Here is a 13,602-nt window from a genome sequence, read left to right as displayed (position 1 = left end):
TCTCAGTATTTTTAGTTAGTAAGTCAACATTTTTTAGATACTTTGTCAAAAATAATGAGTTATCTCATTATTTTAATTACCAAGTCAAAATAATGAGATACTTTATGAAAATTATGAGATACTAAGTCAAAGATAATGAGATACTTTGTCAAAAATAATAAGATACTAAGCCAAAATAGAAGAAAGTATCTCATTATTTTGAGTTATTAAATCTTCTATTATGTTCCTATCAATTGGCAGAAATGGGCTTCCACATAGGCTAACGCGCGTGAAAGAAATACGTTCAGCTGTGTCCTGCGAGGCACCGACACACACAGGTCGGATGAATTAATTTAAGAGGGTGTATTAATCTATTCTATTATTTTATTATCTGATGTGGACATATTAATTTATATTTCCACTCTCAGACTTAACCGTTCTTTGGCACTTAAAGGTTTTTCAGGGGTCTCAGTGACTGTGTAGTAGTGTATTGGTAAACATGACCACGATGTCTCCATGTTGAAACCACAGTCTATGGTTGAAACTAGTCAACATTGCCACCGTGTGGCTACAAAGGCAAACTGCTGTGATGTAGGCTACTTTGAAGAACTTGTTCAAAAATCCACTCACACAAAATCAAATGTATTATTTATTTCAAAATTCAAACAAGTGTCTGTTTTTTTTCCCTGTGACCCAATTTATCAGACCACATCTCTTTGATGGGCTGTCAACAGACCAGCATGTGTATTTTTCACCAGATTCTGAGCACTGTCTCAGAGAACAGTTCACACTTGTGATCTTCATTTATATTCAACTCGATGAGAACATTTTCCGCCATCATCCATCAACCCATAGTCTGTATGAACAGTTTTTAAGAGGGCAGAATTGTGCATGTTTTAATACAGTATATCTTGCTGACAAGAACAATTCTGACTTCAGTTGGCTCCTTTCAGCTTTCAAATAGCTTTTTGAAGGCTGAGCCGATCTCTTGGATCATGTCTGAGGTGGTGGTGGACCTGCCGTGTTGCTGGAAAGCTTGGCTGTTGCACTGTCTGGTGAGCGAACAGGCTCCGTATGCTGCAACCATTGATGGATTTACACTGCAGGAGAACAAAAGTAATGGATTACAAGGCATAACAACACACATTTAAGACATATTCATTCATTTCTACAATATGACATTTTAAATTTGACAACAGAAGTAAATTATTAAAAAATTGCACTATCCATTGCCATCCTTTTCTGAGTTTATCATTTAATCCATAAAATATCAGATAATCATGAAAAACCTTCCCCAAACCCAATGTGTTTGTAAGAAAAAATATTTAGTTGGGTGGATTAATTTATTCTGGCAAATTTCTAGGTTTGATTATTATTATATCTTAGTGAAGTAAATGGAAACCGGTGGATGGATGCTTTGGAGATAAATGTGAAAAATGGAAAATGTTTTGGAAATTGCTCACATATAAATTAATCCACTTTGTAGGCCCTGTACTTGGTCATTTAAAGGTTTTATATACAATTAGTCCTTGGGCCAAGACCCAAAATTTCACATATCGGTATCACCTGGGAGGGCAAATTCTAGTTGTGATTTTTTTTTATTCCTATACACCCCTAGATTAAGTTTTGATATGATAGACCTTGCTGACTGGCAGCTTTATAGTATGTATCACCTCTTAAAGTAATAGACTGTTGCTGTTCAAAAACGAAAACAGTGCCTTCCCTGGAAATCATCTTTCTTTCATCATATCCTCTCCTTTGGGTGTGAACTATTGGCCAGCCACAGAGACTTATAATAAACCCTTAGTAGTGTTATCTAATATAGGTGTAAATAGGCTTCAATTAGCCGATTGTCAGCTCTAAATCATTGCAATGTATTTTCTAATTAAGGATACTTTTTGACAAATTATATTTCTTCCCAATACCTTATTCAATTGGTGCAGAGGCAAATTGGATAGATAGATAGATAGATAGATAGATAGATAGATAGATAGATAGATAGATAGATAGATAGATAGATAGATAGATAGATAGATAGATAGATAGATAGACCTTTATTGACAATGAAAAAACTATGCTGGGTGGGGTGGTGGTGCCGGCTCACAGAACAACCATGTGGTGTGCACATTAAAACACTGGATCCAGATATCAGTTCAGTCCTTTCAAGGCCAGATATTCTGCTGTACCAGGTAACAACATTGTGCACTCCAATCCATCATCTAAGATGTCATAGGTATCATAGTTTGTCCTTGTTAGAGAGTCTCACTTTAACAACTTTGGGCCTTTCTCAAACGAAATCTGGTGTTTGTCTCGCGCGCTCTCTTTTTTCACACTCCCTCGCATATCGATCCGCATTGACTGGACAAAAACAGACGTGTGGACACCATGAAAATGAAACACTATAATTCCTGTGACAACTGGCCATGGTAGTCAGTCCCACGTGTCAATCAAAGGCTACAGAGGTTCAGCAAAACGTGTGGGCAGTGGGCACGTGAATTAATATTATCATTTATGACATATGACACCATTGCCAGGAAAGATCCGATCTGTCTGTTTAGACTGCAGACGTATTGGCAGATATCGGATTTGTATCAGATTTATTTCCACATATAACGGGTGCCTGAATCTGATCTGACAATATCCGATTCCATGCGTATTTGTCCCGTTTACACATTCATGTTACAGATCCGATCTGAGCCACTTGACAAGCCACTTTAATGACAATCTGCCTATAGGGTAAAATAACAAAATGCGAAAAAAATAAAAATAAAAAGCTGCTCCTATGAAAAAGCTATCATATTTTTATTTACTTATATTGACCCTAAAAATAATTTAGTATAGGTAAGGTTTTGCCCACTCAAGTGATACCGGTGTCTGGTCTGGCCCATGGACTAAATCATTTAAGTTTATAAACAGCCAACAAACATCTCCTCACCTTCTGAGCAGTCCAGCTGCAGAAGCAGCGTGAGCCCAGTGTGCCAGGACTCCCATGGATCCAGATAAGAGGTCACCCTGTCCACCGCATCGTCTCCCGCTGCCCTCAATACTGCATGAGATCACTGAAAGAAAAAAAGTCTGAACTTGAGATGACAAAAACAAAACAGTAATCTCAGTATTGGTATCAAAATAGTTATGTAGGCTAATGGAAGAAGTGAATCATCAGCTGTAAAGCTTTAAAGCATGTGTGACAAAGTTGTGTTTGCACTGCATATGGGCTTGATACTAACCCTTGCTGCCATCTGTAATGAGATCCTGTTCTCCTTTTAGCACCAGAGTGAGGTTGCCCATGGCTACACTGAGCTGCATGACACTGCGCTGATGATCACTGCTGTCCATGGACTCATGGTGCTGCGACAGCCACAAACAGAAAACACACACAAACATTTAAACACAGGATCAAAGGTTAAATGTTATCAACTGTGGTGACCGACTGGACTCTGCTGAGTGACCCACCAGTGCCTCGTACAGCCGCGTGAACTCCATGATGTTAGGTGTGAGGATACCCTTCTGGTACCCTTGAATAACAGATGGTTGCTGCGTAACTAGCCATAATCCGTCCTGTTGAAAACAAACAAAGGCACACACACTCAGTGACTGTGTATGCCTTTGCTAATAAAATCCCATCTGTTCAACAGCTGGAATTCAATTTTATCAAGACTTACTGCATCAATGACTATCGGGATATCTCTTGCTTTACACTTCTCTATCACCTCCTGAAAGAGAGAGAGAGAGAGAGAGAGAAAAGTGTTATCTTGAGATAATAAAAATGTAAAATCAAGTCCACTTGTTGACTTTTCCTAATTTTCTTGAAAGATGATCTGAATGTCAAATTTCCATTTATTTCTTTTTTTTAATCACAACAGACTGATAGATGGAAGGTAAAGTGTCCTATGAGCAGCTGTGTTCATGCTCCTCTTTACTTGAAATTAAAGCAATTCAGTCTGCTTAATAATTGCCACAAATAGTAGTAGTAGTAAAAAAAAAAGTAGACGACCTGACAGACTTTTCTGTGCAAGGGAAAGTGAATATATTCCACATGCCTTAGCTGTTTTCAGTAACAAGTCTTCTCTCCCTAGACCTGGTCCCACCACAAGGCCGTGCAGTCTTGGTAGCCATTTTTCAATCTCTTCCACTGCATTAGGACTGTCCCTTCACACACACGCACGCACGCACACACACACAAATAAGGACACACATATTCAATGTGATTGAATGCACTCAATATTAAGTAGTAGCCTGGTAATGCTCTTATTCCTAATAAGCTGTTGACCTTTTTTTTTTTTTTTACACCTTTGCTTATAAATAAAATTGTTTTTCACACATAAAAAGTCTTATGAATGTTACCATAGCAACCATGAACTCACTGGATTTTGATGATTTATAGGGATTAATACCTACTCTGTCACTTTATGATGAGAGTACATATAAACAGCACTGACTGATGATGCTATAATCATACATGATTTTCGCCACAGGCTCCACATTCAAAACCTTGAGAGGGTACGACAGACACGCAGAGAGAGAGAGAGCTTATAAAGCAGCCATTGTGGCATGTCATGGTGAGAAAACACCACGTTAATCATAACAACTTGTGACTTTCCATACAGTTGGTAGACTAATTACAGGCAACTGTAAAATCTGGCCTTTTGAAAGGAGAGTCACTAATGTGTTATATAGATATCTATGCTCAGTTATGAATGCAGGCATCATAGGAAGTGTTACCAAGCTTTTAATAGTGTACAGAAATACACACTTCTCCTGAAAATCCAGTACTTACAGAACAGGATGAACTATGAGCTCGGGGCTGTAAGATTTGATTACAGTTGCAGCATCTTTGGTGCAGAACACATGAGACAAGTCAGCTCCCTGGAAACAAGAAAAAGCAGAAGAACCAGACGTCAACAAAAAAAATGGGAATTTTACATTATGTAAAATAAATGCATAATCTGTCATAACTCTTATTTACCACTTTCAGTGCAGAGATGGCAGCGAAGTAAGGCGCTCCAGTATAGCTTTAAGGGGATAAAAATGTAAAAGAATTAGAGTAAATCTTCTATAGACTGACATATTAATTTTTTTTGGTGAATGCTGGTTATACAGATGTGGTTTTCACACACTCTTGGCATCCTCCAATAATACCAATACGTCCATCTTGCCCCTTGTGCTTTTTGGATGTCAGTGGAGGGACTATGCTCCTTACTAATGAAAGGATATCATCATCCATGCCTCTGTGTGATGTAGACCCCGAGCTGTAGTAGCGCTCAAACACTGAGGAAATAAACAAAGAGTGGAATACTTGTCAAGCCTGAGTCAGCAGATAATCTGTGTGTTTTCTTCCATGGACACAAGATGACAAAACTTTGGCGACAAAAAACAACAACAGATGCACAAGTAAAACAGAGATAACAATGCTTTGCAAGTAAAGATAAAATGGACAAGTGATGACTTGAACCACTGCTTCATCACTGAGCTTTCACAGAACAGCTGACACGCTTGTAATTTCCAATTCTCCCTCCACACATTTGCCTTCCAGGCTGCAAACATGACACAGACGCCGATACCTAATGCCTGAGGATCTGGGTTTGACAGCTGACTCTTTTGTGGGAAACAGTCTGCCTGCGGTGAAGGCCGCCTGTGGTGACTGGATTGGCCGCGACTACATGACGGGGAGGCACTGGAGAACACGGACGTGCGGGTAGTGGGAGCAGTCTTGGAGGGAGATGCGCCAGACCCGGGTCTGGAGATGCTGGAGAACATCTGTCCGAGCATCTGGAGCATGTGCAGCTCCCTCGAATGTTCTACCTCTCTGCGGCGGTCTTCTGCCTGCAGGCGCTGCTCCTCCATCCTGTAGAAGTTCTCCTCAGCCTGGACGCTCTGCTCCAGGAACTGCTCCATCAGTTTCTCCATGGGGAAGTTAGCGCGCCTCTTCCTCGGTCGCTTAGTTGCTCTGGCTGATAGATTACTAGCCGACTGGCTGCTGTTGTGCGGTCTGGAAGAAGTGCCTAAAGAGGAGAGAGGTGACACATAATGTGATGCATTTTTTAAGCACATGTAACAAACCAATCATAGCATCAGAAATTATCTTAAATTGTATATAAAGAGGCAACACTTACTGTTATTGCCCACTGTCACTTTAACTGGAATAGGGATGGGGACGGTCGGGTACTCCAGCTTCACCTCCGTCTCTGCAGGGTAAGGACACTCCGCCGTGCCCTCGGAGTACACATCCTGAGCATCCTCTCCATCCTCCTCCAGGCCGTCCACGGCCTCCTCTCCTCCCATCCCGCCCTCCATGAACTCCTGGGGGTCAAGAGCGGGCCGGTTGCTCAAAATCCCCTCCATGGTGTCGTAAAACTTACAAATCTTGTGATACTGCCCGTTGTTCCGCAGGTTCCCCTCCTTGGCCAACAGGTACTGTCTCTTCAGGCTTTTGATCCGCACCCTGCACTGCTCCGGCGTCCTCTCAAACCCCATCGCCGCCAGCCTCCGGGAGACGTCGCGGTACACGAAGCTGTTTCGGAAGTTTCCATCCAGCGCCGTCTGGATGTCCTGCTCCCCCCAGATGTTCAACAAGGTCCTCGTCTCAACATCCGACCACAAGAAGCCCCGCGTTGTGTTCGCTTGCATCGCGGATCCGGACGTGTTTTTGTTCACGGTTCACTGTCACCTCAGATGTTGACACTGCGGATTATGATGGACGTCTGGGGCTCCGCTCTCCGCCGCTGCATCAAAGCAGCGGGGCGCCGCCGCCGTCCCAAACAACAACGATGTCAACACCGACAGCCGCTCGTTCAGCTTGTTTAACAGCAGTTGCCGTGGTAATAAGTTTACAACTTGGCAACCATTCCGGTGGCTCGTGCACATCAACTCTCCGGGTGCTGCTAGCTTAAACCTGTCTATGTTTGTCCCCTTTTTTTCTCTTTTTACGTCGTTAACGAAGTCGAAATGCGTCGCTCGGCACCCGGGAGATAAAACTGACTGGGAATCGGCTATCCCATATTCTTATCTCGCCCTTCACCTTCACAGGGTGCATTTTAAAACTGACCTCTGATCAGTCCTGTAAGCGGCACCTTCACCTTTCTCCGCCCACCATGCCGAGGTGTCCGCAGGGTCCTAGACACCTCGGTGGTTACAAACCTGTCAACTCTTCCTCGACAACAACAACAGCAACACAGCGGTAACACGGCAGGATTTAGCTGCAGCTAAGCTAACGCTGTAGATAAAGGAACTTTTACATGGAAATATAACTTGTAACACTTCCTTCACTTTACCTCTCTCGTTCAGACAGAACAATGTGGCGATAATCGACAAAGCGACTGTGGCAGAGCAGAAGGAGAGCATCTGAATCTGCAGCGACATGTCATTCATTCCTCTATCCCTGACTTACAGCCACGACACGTGAAGCTTTTTCCCCACGAGAGGAAGAAGCTCCCTGGTGTTGTTGTTTCTTCCTCTTACCTATCCTGTAACTGCGTTTCAACGCTGACCACTGTACACGGACGATCCCGGTCATGAGGCTCACCCCGTACAGCACAGTAGCTACAGGAAGACCAGCTTAGGACGCCTTTAAGGCCTCCTCGGAGATTCCTCTACTACTGCAGCAGGGCAGAAACTACAGCAGTAAACTAGAGGTAGCAGATGCACTGCGTCTACTGGCCTCTAGAAATGCTGGTTTTGGAAATGAAGCCAATCATATTGTCAGCTTTGGACGTCCCACTACTCAACACTATACCATTAAATGAAATAATAATAGTACAAATTTGTAAAAATGGTTTCGACTGACTACTAAAATTTAGAAAGCCCACCAAATTTGGACGTGCATGGGGTACATGGCTCAGACAAACATGAAAATGTAAACTATTGCAGTAATAATAATAGCTGTGTATTTTTTACTTGTTTTTGAAAACAAATAACAAATAAATATTTTCCTATTAATTTGATTAGAGCAATATAACCTACAACCAAGATAGCCTACATTCCACAGGTTTTGCACATCATTACGATAATCCTTTATTTATCTATTTATGTACATTGGTGTTAACCTGTGTGAACATACATAGTGGATGTACATATACAGTACTGGGCGTGTACATTTAAACTTTATGTTTATGTGGATGTGCTCCACATGAATCAGAAACATGATTAGTTTCTCACTACATTTGGTCACATTTGCAAAAAAAAGTCTAATAAAAAGTACACAAACAGACCAACAGTAATTGAAGTACAGAGTAAATGACACAGATACAGCTACAGACACAGACATATTCAGAATAATAACAGATGTATTGCATTGCATTTGTTTTGCTGTATTGCATTGCAAGTGTTGAATAAGAAAATGTCTCTTAAGTTTCTGTATTTACAACATAACCTGAACGCAGCATGAGTTCTCAAACTAGTTTAATTAAAACCTTAAAGTTAAATTTGAAATAAAATGGACTACAAATCTCAAAAATAAAACAACACTAAAACTTTTAGTGATTAAAATCAACACCGTGGAAAAGTTAAGCAGGTTGTCACGTTTCTTTTTGATACAGGACTTTGCGTGACATGATCAAAACTTAATGTGTAAACTACCGCCCGCCCACTGAGGCGTTTCAGGCTTATGAGCCGCAGCGAAACAAACATTCCCTGAGTTTTGCCTTGCAGGTAACTTTAGCGGTAGGCACATCTCAAGAGTTAAGACTTAGGCATAAACAACAACAACATTTTGCTCTCTGCAAGTTTACATCTGTTTCTTTGATGACATTATATTTCTTTATCTCAAGTTATTTACCCTTTGTATAGATTGTCTTTCTTTATAATGAGGAAATCAGTTAGTAGCCTACTGTTTATCACCATGCACATCTTCAGCTCGGAGATCATAAAACAAGATTTAAAAAAAATGGAAATAGAGACACAGCAAAAGAGGAGACAACAGCAGTAAAAGCACAGTATATTATTATAAAATAAAAAGATTTAGGAACTGTGGCGGTGGATAGCATATTGGGAGATGAACCTGACAGACAACGCTCAGGGTGAATAGAAACATGGGTTCTTTAGCTTCTCACCTACTTCCTGTTTTACCTCAGTTACTTTTTGAAGTTGAGCTTCAGGCAGCGGAGGCAACATTGGACACTCATGGTTACACGAGTTTACTGTCGTTCATAAAATGGCGTTTATCAGAGGAGTCCGCGAACAGCTCGAAGTTTTTAAGAGCTAGATAAAGAAAGAGTTTCTGTTAATTAAAAAAAAAAAGAGAGAGAGGGAAAGATTGTATCGGAGACCTTGCATCATCATGCCCGAGGTGTCGAAGATGAAGAAGCCCGACGTCAAGGTGGTCCTCCTGGGGGACATGAACGTGGGGAAGACGTCGCTGCTCCACAGATACACGGAGAGGAAGTTCAAAGACACCATCAGCACCGTCGGAGGGGCGTTTTTCCTCAAGCAGTGGGGACCTTACAACATCTCAATATGGGACACAGCTGGTAATAACACACGCTCCATGTGCTTTCCTCACTGTTAACTTGTTTTGACAATCTAATCGGGCTCCATTCCTCCAGGTTTATTAATTGTGTTTACCTGATAACGCGTGATGCCGCCGCCACCTGAGGCAATCACAGGCATGTGACTTGACTGCACAGTCAGGACGTGCAGGCTGCTTCATGGGAACCTGCCTCGTCTTGAGTGTTACTGGGAGTGTGATATTGATTTTCACAGTACACACAAACTAATGTCCAATGCTGGAACTAATAACCCGACAAATGTCCAGTGAAATCTTGCACAATCGAAGTCGCTCAGGGTAAAAACAAACAGACAGCTCAGCAAACAAATGGACAAACAAGCTTTTTAAAAACAACAGTAAAACAAACCTCCTTAATCCAGCCATGTAATCACACATCTTTACACAATTATGAGGGTCACTTACTGTAAGCTGCTTGGTTTTGATCTGTTTTTGGAACAAATTCAGAAGTATTTCCCTTAACTTAAACACTTTAGTGGGGCAAAACATTAAATAAATAACATTTAAGTAGGTTATTTAAGCAAATGAAGGTGAATGCTATTAAATAAAGGCTATTTCATCATTACTGTTTATGGCACATGTCCATGGTGTCAGCCAATGTTATAAAATCACTTTCTACCTTGTTCTTTACTTTATTGCTCAATATTGGGCTGTTCTGACCTAATCGACACTGTAGTCTGAGGTTTCTTGTTTCTTTCTTTGTGAATAGCTGTCTGAGACACAGACTTGAGAAATAAAAACCACAGTTAAAGATTTGATAACACATGTACAACTCCAATCTGATTTGCTAGTAATCCCACAATGGAAAGCATCTATTATTTCACTGAGTCAGTGTGAAATTCAACACCAGTGAAATGACTGTTTGTGTGCTATTAGTCCACATGACGACTATAACTAGTGCAAAGGTCACTATTCTACCAAATCAAAAATAATTTAACATTTAATTTAATAATAGGCTAATGATTTGGAAATGTTGTTCTATTTTCAGTTGTTTTGTTTTGACTCTTGGCACGAAAAGTCAGGAAGAGAGATGAATGTGCATCATCACAAGTTACTTAATAAATATTTATTTTGTTACTGTAAATATTTGTTCTTATTGGTTGGACTTGTATTTTAAGTGGATTATTTATCTGTTCTTATTAATAGTTCTGTTATAGTGAATGAAGTGTAGGACTTGTCAGATAAAATAAATGTAGACCTACAGGTTTTATAAATATTCCACAAGTTCAAAATACAGTAGGCCTATATTATTTATATGAAGAGGATTCAGATGTTATTTTGCTGCAATACTGAACGCACTTCATTCATTCTCTTGGATTATTCTTTTTGGCTATGACAGCAAGAATTATCCATTTAATTACTGCTGATGAATAAGCTTATGACCGCACTACATTCCTGTGCTGGGTCCTGTGTAAGCATGATTTACTTAAACTCTTCTCAGGCAAACACAGAGCTCACAAAAATAGAGTTGGTGAGCCACCGAGATAAGGACAGGCCGCCATGTCACCAGCAAACCATTTCCTGTCTGTGCTCCCTAACTCCATGACCTCTGACAGAATGCTGTTGCGTTTGTTTTACTTAGTCAGTGCGGTGGAGAAATGCCGGATAAGCGCTGAGTCATTCAAGGGCAACTGATGCAGACCCATCGGTATCAACCCTCAAACTGTGGCACAGTTAAATAATAAAATCTGTCGGATGTCTGGCTGGTCACAGTGTGGCCAGGATGTCTATCTGTGTATTTTCACTCTGATAAAACTGTTTGCAGTTTGATGGTTTGATTTTAAAAACAGGGATCCAAGCTGTCAGCCGTGTTCCTGTTGAGTCACATGATGGAGCTATGACAGGAAGACCTGACTCCCCAACGCTTTAACGTGTGCTTTCCAAACTTACACGCAATAGTGCTTTCCAGAGGAAGGAGCATGACGGAGCTGAGTCACCTCAGCGAATTGTAAAGAATAGAAAAAAACTCACTACCTCAGATCTTCACTCAATTCTCATATATTCCAGGAAGTTTTTGTGATGATTTTATGTTGTGGATAGAGCTCAAATGATTAGTTGATTAATAAATTAATAGATAAACAGAAAAAAGTCCTATTTTAAGCAAAAATATCAAACTGATACCAGCTCTCAAATGCTAACAGTCAATTTTCCTATCTGTCATAAATACTCAATGAGCAGCTCTTTGAGCATTATTCTCAATTTGTCTGATATTTTAACAAAATGCTGCATAAATAATGAATGAAACCATCAGCTGATAGTGTAGGCTGCTGCCCAAAATAGTGTCAACCCCCAGCTGCCTATTTATCAGGTTCATCATGATTCAGCTAAAACTACTACAGTCTAGACCAGCAGTCATACCAGAAATAATGTATAATGTTGTTTGTGATGAAACTGTTACACAGAAGTGTCACTTCAAGCCTGTGGTGCTGTTGAATTGTATTGTAATATAATGAGAGACATTTATAATATAGATTCTACCTGCACTGGATTGGACATAATGCACCTCTCAGTGTTGTGCAACATATAATACAATGCCATGATGAAGGATTTTAAAAGATGTTTCAGGCGTTCTAACCCTTATGAGGACTTATTGCAGGACTGTTGCATTAGATCATATTAGTTTTAGCTCAGTGTACCTAATAAACTGGGAACCAAGAGATGACCGCAGCCACAATGTGTTCACACAGTGTTGCCTTTCAAGGATCCTGCATATTTCGACAACAAAGGCTGCTTCTGTTTTGACACTGCTGACTCTCTGTGTTGCACAATATCTTTCTGTGTTGTGCGTCTTTCTGCCCTGCTGTTCACAGCGGCCGTTTAGCCTCTGTGTTCACGGGGTTCAAGTTTGAGTTTGTGGTTTTCCCGCAGTATCACAGACACTTTTGAACCTCCCGCCGTTGTCTCCTCAGGTCGAGAGCAGTTCCATGGGTTGGGCTCCATGTACTGTCGAGGCGCGGCCGCCGTCATCCTCACCTACGACGTGACCAACTGGCAAAGTCTGGCCGAGCTGGAGGAGCGCTTCCTGTCCCTGACCGACACCGCTAACCACGACTGCATTTACGCCGTAGTGGGCAACAAGGCAGATCTCACAGACCCCAAGGCCCAGCTGTGTCCGGACTCAGACGGCGTGCCTCAGGACCAAACTGAGTGTGGGGAGGACAGGACAGAACCACAGGTGCTGTCCGCCTGCCCGACACCCCCGGCCTCCCCCGCATCCCTCTCCGGGGTGACGGTAAACAAACAGGTCGCCCATGAGGACGCGGTGGCTCTGTATGGAAGAATACTGCGCTACAAGGGCCTGGAGGAGAAGAGCAGCGTGCCCGCAGAGAAGGTGTGCTTCGAGACCAGTGCCAAGACGGGCTACAACGTGGACACTTTGTTTGAGACATTGTTCGATCTGGTGCTGCCTTCCATCCTGAGGAAGAGGAACGAGAACCTGGAGTCTCCTACAGTCGACCTGGAGGAGTGTAATCGGGCTAGCGGCAAGCGGGCCAAGTCCACCTGCTGCTAGGATCTGCCAAAAGGAGGCGGACAGGCCGCGACGTAGAGACTGGTTTTTAATAAAAGACAATCAACAGGTTGGTCTGAGCACCAAAATACATACTGTGATGGTACTACTTCTTTGACTTGACTGAGTCCCAATAGCATTAAGGACCTCCCGGTAACACACACAAACACACAGACACTCACACAAACTCACATTATTCTTAATGCTATGAGGATGGTCGGAAAAAGCAACAGGCGTTCATAGTGTCCAGCGACATTTCCGACACGAGGAAGGGAAATAAATGTGTGTTGCGTTATCACTTTATAATTTGAGACCTCCCACCCTGCACCTATCCCAAAGATGTGTCTGTGAACAGATGACACACAAAAGTGAATCACTGCTATTTTTAAATGTAAATTTAACAGCACTAATTGTTAGCCAGCTGGCACATTTCACTAGGTGTATGTTAAGGTTTTTTCACTTTGTTTGAATGACTTGTTTTGTTACTAGTATTGATACTGATCTTTATATTTTAATGCCACTTTTTTGGAACTTTTCAATGAGTGTAAATAGGAAATACCCCTGTTGAAATTTTTACATATGTTGTCATAATAAAGATTTTTATTTTGCAGTTCGC

The 13,602-nt window shown here is 41.5% G+C and overlaps 2 protein-coding genes across 2 annotated transcripts; one reads left to right on the top strand and one right to left on the bottom strand.

Annotated features, from left to right (window-relative positions):
* Nucleotides 1-605: 605 nt before the first annotated feature.
* Nucleotides 606-7,547, bottom strand: naxd (NAD(P)HX dehydratase). Its single transcript, XM_085766360.1, has 11 exons — nucleotides 6,093-7,547; nucleotides 5,541-5,981; nucleotides 5,097-5,247; nucleotides 4,946-4,991; nucleotides 4,757-4,845; nucleotides 4,020-4,128; nucleotides 3,642-3,692; nucleotides 3,433-3,537; nucleotides 3,207-3,327; nucleotides 2,915-3,038; nucleotides 606-1,079 (listed from the first exon to the last, which is right to left on the bottom strand). The coding sequence occupies exons 1-11, from the start codon at nucleotides 6,604-6,606 to the stop codon at nucleotides 929-931; spliced, it is 1,902 nt and encodes a 633-aa protein (XP_085622486.1). The 5' UTR covers nucleotides 6,607-7,547; the 3' UTR covers nucleotides 606-928.
* Nucleotides 7,548-9,040: 1,493 nt separating this feature from the next.
* On the top strand, nucleotides 9,041-13,596 carry rab20 (RAB20, member RAS oncogene family). The gene is made up of 2 exons (XM_085766359.1): nucleotides 9,041-9,443; nucleotides 12,388-13,596. Exons 1-2 carry the CDS (start codon nucleotides 9,254-9,256, stop codon nucleotides 12,987-12,989), a joined length of 792 nt encoding a protein of 263 aa, XP_085622485.1. The 5' UTR covers nucleotides 9,041-9,253; the 3' UTR covers nucleotides 12,990-13,596.
* Nucleotides 13,597-13,602: the final 6 nt, after the last annotated feature.

Source organism: Trachurus japonicus, chromosome 21, assembly GCF_045865225.1.
Source record: "Trachurus japonicus isolate A0001 chromosome 21, Traja_1.0".
NCBI classification, from domain to species: Eukaryota; Metazoa; Chordata; class Actinopteri; order Carangiformes; family Carangidae; genus Trachurus; species Trachurus japonicus.
Note: the sequence above shows the minus strand (reverse complement) of the source record. Positions and strands in the feature narration are given on the sequence as shown.

Coding starts and splice junctions, on each gene's coding strand:
- naxd (XM_085766360.1), bottom strand. CDS start 6,606: ATGCAAGCGAACACAACGCGGGGCTTCTTGTGGTCGGATGTTGAGACG. Junction 5,248..5,540: donor CCCAGATCCTCAGGCATTAG/GTATCGGCGTCT, acceptor TTATTTCCTCAG/TGTTTGAGCGCTACTACAGC. Junction 4,846..4,945: donor CCATCTCTGCACTGAAAGTG/GTAAATAAGAGT, acceptor TCTTGTTTCCAG/GGAGCTGACTTGTCTCATGT.
- rab20 (XM_085766359.1), top strand. CDS start 9,254: ATGCCCGAGGTGTCGAAGATGAAGAAGCCCGACGTCAAGGTGGTCCTC. Junction 9,444..12,387: donor CTCAATATGGGACACAGCTG/GTAATAACACAC, acceptor TTGTCTCCTCAG/GTCGAGAGCAGTTCCATGGG.